The sequence below is a fragment of the Branchiostoma lanceolatum genome, chromosome 15 (assembly GCF_035083965.1).
Source record: "Branchiostoma lanceolatum isolate klBraLanc5 chromosome 15, klBraLanc5.hap2, whole genome shotgun sequence".
In the NCBI taxonomy this organism is placed as follows: domain Eukaryota; kingdom Metazoa; phylum Chordata; class Leptocardii; order Amphioxiformes; family Branchiostomatidae; genus Branchiostoma; species Branchiostoma lanceolatum.
Window position 1 is genome coordinate 14,891,903 of NC_089736.1, and position 5,649 is coordinate 14,897,551.

At 44.3% G+C, this 5,649-nt stretch overlaps 1 protein-coding gene across 1 annotated transcript; it reads left to right on the plus strand.

Annotated features, from left to right (window-relative positions):
• The first annotated feature begins 517 nt into the window (after positions 1 to 517).
• LOC136420488 (E3 SUMO-protein ligase ZBED1-like) lies at positions 518 to 3,869 on the plus strand. The gene is made up of 2 exons (XM_066407442.1): positions 518 to 1,437; positions 1,815 to 3,869. Exons 1-2 carry the CDS (start codon positions 1,242 to 1,244, stop codon positions 3,596 to 3,598), a joined length of 1,980 nt encoding a protein of 659 aa, XP_066263539.1. The 5' UTR covers positions 518 to 1,241; the 3' UTR covers positions 3,599 to 3,869.
• Positions 3,870 to 5,649: the final 1,780 nt, after the last annotated feature.

Genomic DNA, 5,649 nt, shown 5'->3' on the forward strand with positions numbered 1-5,649 from the left:
CCAAATTCTTACAGGTTTGTAGTTTTTTACCTACAATGATCTCGGCTCGATATGTGTACGCTACTGTGGGATTTTTTTCCGGCTTGAGCAATAATTATCCGGCAAACTACAAGCAAAGGGGAGGTAAACATGCACGATTCTTACCACACCTAGGCATCTAACATCCCGTCAGTGTGGGCTCGAAGACAAGTCACCGCTTGTTTACATTGGATTATATGAAGATCATATGTACAATGGATTGATTTTACATGTATTGTATTAAATAAAGAATCTATGTATTATACTGGAATTTGTCTCTCTTATATGGGTCAGTTTGGATAGGCTATGTGATAATAATGTTATTGACCCGCCTGTTCCTCGATGGTTTTATTCGGTGGTTATAGCACATGACCAGGCGTTATGACACCATATACACCTCGGGGCGGATCATTAACCCTTAATTGAAAACACATCATGAGGTGCTTTACACTATATTCAAACGGGAGAACAGGATCGAACGTTCTATGCTCTACTAGGGGTGGATATCGGTACGACTGGACCGGTTTGGACCGGAAAAACATGCGGTAACCGGTTCAAAAAACCGAATGTTGTGAACCGGTTTTTTGGACCCGGAAGTCAAAACAAAGTAACATGTAACGCAACAAATATTTTTCCGAGTCTCAGACATCGTGTAAATATTCAACACTCTGACAATGGAAGGTGTACAAATAGCCCTGAATCTAGAGAAGAACGAATTCATATGTTTCTCTCTCTGTAACTGGGGGTTGGTTTTAAGGTCGACAATGGATATGTGCTATGAAAAAAAAGGACATTAAATTTACCAGGAGGCGCGGAGGTTGATCCGTACCGAGCTCGAGTGAAATCGTGTATCCCAATAAACTCACCTAGATTTTGACTCCAAATGAAGAATCGGCGCGCAGACAAATTAAACACGGGGCAAACAACATTTTTTCTGTCTTGTGCACATGTATTCAATCCATTTAACGAGTTCCGGACGCATTCGCGTAGCCTTGCAGAAAGAAAGTTTAGCGCCCGAAAACAACAACAAAGCCGCCATCTTGGACAGTCTTGGACCGCCTGATCAAATATCGCGGGTTCTCGCCGAATCACGCGAGAGTGCAATTATTTCCTGCGACGTGATTGGCTGGAAGTAAGGCGGCCATTTTGGCGCGAATTGGGCTTATGTGTATGATTCGCGCCATTTCTCACATTCTGACACGAGGGAACTCTGAACAGAGAGGATGCCAAAGGGCAAAAAAAGCAAAGTTTGGGTGCATATGAAGGAACTCCCTGATGGCAAAGCAATGTGCCATCACTGTAACAAGACAGTTATCATATCAGGTGGAACTAGCAACCTTGCCAGGCATCTGGAAAGACACCATGGCATAGAGACACAACCTCATCCAGCAGGAAAGCTTATGAAGAGCTTGTTCATGGGTAGGTTTCTCCTTTATTTTTGGTGGGTGATTTTGTTCTTCTGAGTAAGGTATTTTCCATCTGAAGGTATGGATTTATTTCTTGAGCAAATGGACAATGAAGCATGGTTTGTTTGTTTGTTTGGTTGATGCAAATCAATGCTAATACATGTACTAGTAAATTTCACCATTAAATGAATGTCTGAAACTACCAGGAATATGATATCAAGACAACAAATAAAAAGACACATTGACAATATCAATGTGGGAATCTTGCAGCAGGAATCAAAGTTACTTTAATAGTACTTAGTTTACATGTGCAAACTCAAATACAAAAAAACACAGAAATTTCACATTTCTTGTAATATATATTAATAAGAGTATTTATTTCAAATTCAGCACCGACTAGTACAGTGACTACTACGCCGACTACCCTGTGTGATACTCCCTCCCTGCCTTCAATGGGATCATTCAGTCAGTCCAGCACCACTGCAAGTACCAGCACAATGGGATCATCCAGTCAGTCCAGCACCACTGCAAGTACCAGCACAATGGTGAATCCATTCTCAATAGCAAGGCTAGCAAAGATGCCAGAAATCAAGAAACAAAAAATCACTACCATAGTTTGTAAATACATTGTCAAATCCCTCAGGCCATATGACACCGTAGAAGACCCTTTCTTCAGGGCCATGGTTCACGAATTGAACCCGCAATATCAGCTCCCAAATCGCCATGATGTCAGTGAACGCCTAATCCCTGCTATGTACGAGGCCGGCCTTGAAGCCTTGAAGGAGGACCTGAAAAATGCTGACGTCGTGTCACTGACTGGTGATGGCTGGAGTTCAAGAGTTGCTGATCATTACATGACGTTGACCGTTCATTACCTGAAAGATTGGGATCTGCAATGCAAAGTTCTCCAGACGCTTAAGGCAGAGGTCCAGCAGACGGGTGAGAACATTACAATTGAAATCAACGACTGCCTGAAAGAGTTTGAGTTGGAGGGAAAGGTCAAAGCCATGACCACTGACAATGCCAGGGCCATGATCAATGCCTCAAATATGGCAGGAGCTGGCATATCACTGGGCTGCTTTGCTCATACCTTAAATCTTGCTGCTCAGAAATTGCTTGAGGTCAAAGCTCTGTCAACCCTTCTGAGTACCATCCGGCCTGTCATTACTTATTTCAGGAAGTCCTACCTGGCCAAGTTAATCCTGAAGGACAAACAAGTTGCACTTGGGATTCCAACCAATGCACTTATATTAGACTGCAAAACACGCTGGAACTCTACCTACCTTATGATAGAGCGGTTCATTCAACAGTACCCTGCAATAATCGCAGCAACAGTAGATGAAAGAATAAGGAAAAAAGACCAGTTCAAGAAGCTGCAGAGGGTAGATGATGATGACTTCAACAAGATGGAAACCTTTGTGCAGGTTGCAGGGCTCCTCTACAAAATGACAACAGCCATGTCGAGTGAGCGCAGGCCAACAGCTGGCATGGTACTCCCAATGATGGGAAAGCTAAGGGCCCACTTCGAGCTGACTCCAGATGATAGCCCTTTTGCTAAAAGTCTGAAAACAGCTGTGCAGAATGATCTGAAGAAACGGTACCAAAACAACACAGAACAAGACTTCCTTGAGGAAGCTACGGCGTTGGACGCCCGTTTCAAGACTTTCTGCAAAGGGGAAGATGTGTGGGAAAGAATTGCTGACAAGATCACCTCTATCACCTCTATCAAGAAAGAACCAGAACTTCTAGAACTGCACTCAGAGTCAGAGATGGTAGACCAGGTAGAGGTGAAGAAGGAGCCAACAGAGAAAGAGGGAGCAGTACATGCACGAAAGACAGCACTAGAGGAAATCTTCCTAGACGAAGATGAATTAGTGATAACCCACATAACCCCGCCTGTACCGATCCGTGTCAGGGTGCAAAACGAAATCCTCAAGTACCGAGAAACACCAAAGATGAAATCCTCGGAGGATACAGTCCTCTTCTGGGAGAACAATAGCAAAGACCTCCCCCTTCTCGCTGCTTTTGCTCGTCAATACCTGACGGCCCAAGCTTCGAGTGTAGCTAGTGAAAGAATTTTCAGTACAGCAGGAGACATAGTAAAAGCTGAAAGGGCTTGCATAGATCCTGACCATGTTAACCATTTGATATTCTTGAAAAAAAACATGCAGTAGAACTGTAGTTGTAAGAATCTTTGGCACATTTGACTGAGAAGGGGACCATTCAATTTAGAACAGTACATTGTATGACAGTTAAGCAGCAGTGTGTTCAACATCATCTTTATTGGTGGCACAAGACACAGATTAAAAATCAACGAGTTACAATGTACAACGTACAAGATAAATGATTGGTATCACTGCATGTGCAGAATGATACACTTGTTTAGTTGACTTTTTGAGATCTGATCAAAGATGTTTGTTGAAAATAAAAGTGTCTTGTATCTTCTATCTGCCTGTTAGTGCTCTGTGTCTCCTCTCTGTATTGACAAAGAAGGCATCAAAAATAAGGTTAACATTGCAATTGGGTTGATAAAATGTAAGGTTACTAAGAGTAAGATATCATCTAGACAGGATCAGGTTTAGGTTCAGGTCCGGACCTGAACCTAAACCTCTGGACCTGAACCTGAACTCGAACCTGATCAGGCCGAACCGGTATCCACCCCTATGCTCTACTGATCGCTCCCGTTCGGACCTAACGTTAGTCTACAATGGAATGTAGTACTATCTTTTATTTGGGAACTATGTCACCACAATTGTATGGGTGTCTGTGGTATTTAACAGACGGTACATGAAGAACCGGCCACAACCAGCCAAACGTGTGGTCAGGAAAATATACAAAATACGTCACTGCAGTTGTACCACAACCAGCCAAACAAATGGTCAGGAAAATATGTACAATACGGAAACAGAGGGCAACGTAGCTGTGTGTCTGTTTGATATAGCGGACGACAGCTAAAGAAACTGCATTATAAAAGTCAAACTCGTGGCCAGAAAGGTATGTACAGTAAGAAAAAACGATTTCGTAACTGTATAATTGCCTAGGCGATTTAACGGAGCGGGCGGGTGGGTTGTCAAGCGTTCTGTTCGCGGGATTGGACTTAGAGCAAGTGTGTGCGGCCTGCTCAGGGTCTGGCGCTAAAATGAGTAAACGCCTCGTGCACTGAGACCACCCGCAGGAGTGTCAGACAGATAGCTTAGTAACTATGGCAACTGTCTGGGACTACGTGGGAAACGGTTCGTTCTCGCTTCACGTCAGAAACCCGGCTTTGCCATGCAGTTTTGCCGGGCAAATGGCTTTCTGGCCTCCAGCTTGTCTTAGCTAGTTCACACTTAATCAACCACAGAGACAGCATGTGTTTGGCGGTATATACAACCTTATATTCTGGTGCACACAAACAATGGTACAGCATCAACACGTGCGACGCATGGGGTAAGACAGAGATTGTCTGGAATACATTGCCAAATGTCTTATGCCCAGAACCCGGCCAATATACACGCCTAACTGCGTGGTAGACCGGCATCCAGACCGCGCGTGGAGAGGCTTGAATGCTTGATATGTTTCCACAGAAGGGTATAATTAACAGGCCAATCGGGCACTAATTTTGCCGTACTACAAGGGAAAGAAAATTTCGGGACGGAACATTCTTAGATACACTTCAGCTTGCGATCTAAAATCCCCCGGATACTTTTGTAGTATTGTAGATTCCCCATGTCGGACAGATGTATTCCGTCGGGTTGGTAGTTATGGGGGTTACGTCGCCAAAGTCGTCTGTGGTCCCACACTTTGACCTTGGGGTAATCCTTGACTAAATCCTTCAATATGTCCGAGAATTTCTGGAGGCGCGTAGGAAAGTCAGGCATGTTAGGTGGGTTCACTGGTCGGCATAGGGGTGCGCCTAATATGACAGATTGTACTGCCTGGATGTTTTGAAGGGAAAACGCTAGGCTGGCGAGGTTTTGGGCTACAAGCTCAGGGCTTAATGCCCGGTTTGACAAGTCAACGACACCAAGCTCTACATAAACTATATCATACGGAAAATCTCGGATGTAGGGCAGTAGACGAGACCTGTAGCGTGGAATGTTGCAGCCTGGAATGCTATGGAAGTCCACGCATGCCCTTGATAACCAAAAATCCCGCGAAACCGCACGACCGGCCTGAGTCGTAGTTCTTGCACGGATAAAAGCCTCTAATCGTCTAATGAACGAGTGTCCAGAGATGAGGACCG

Coding starts and splice junctions, on each gene's coding strand:
- LOC136420488 (XM_066407442.1), top strand. CDS start 1,242: ATGCCAAAGGGCAAAAAAAGCAAAGTTTGGGTGCATATGAAGGAACTC. Junction 1,438..1,814: donor TATGAAGAGCTTGTTCATGG/GTAGGTTTCTCC, acceptor TTTCAAATTCAG/CACCGACTAGTACAGTGACT.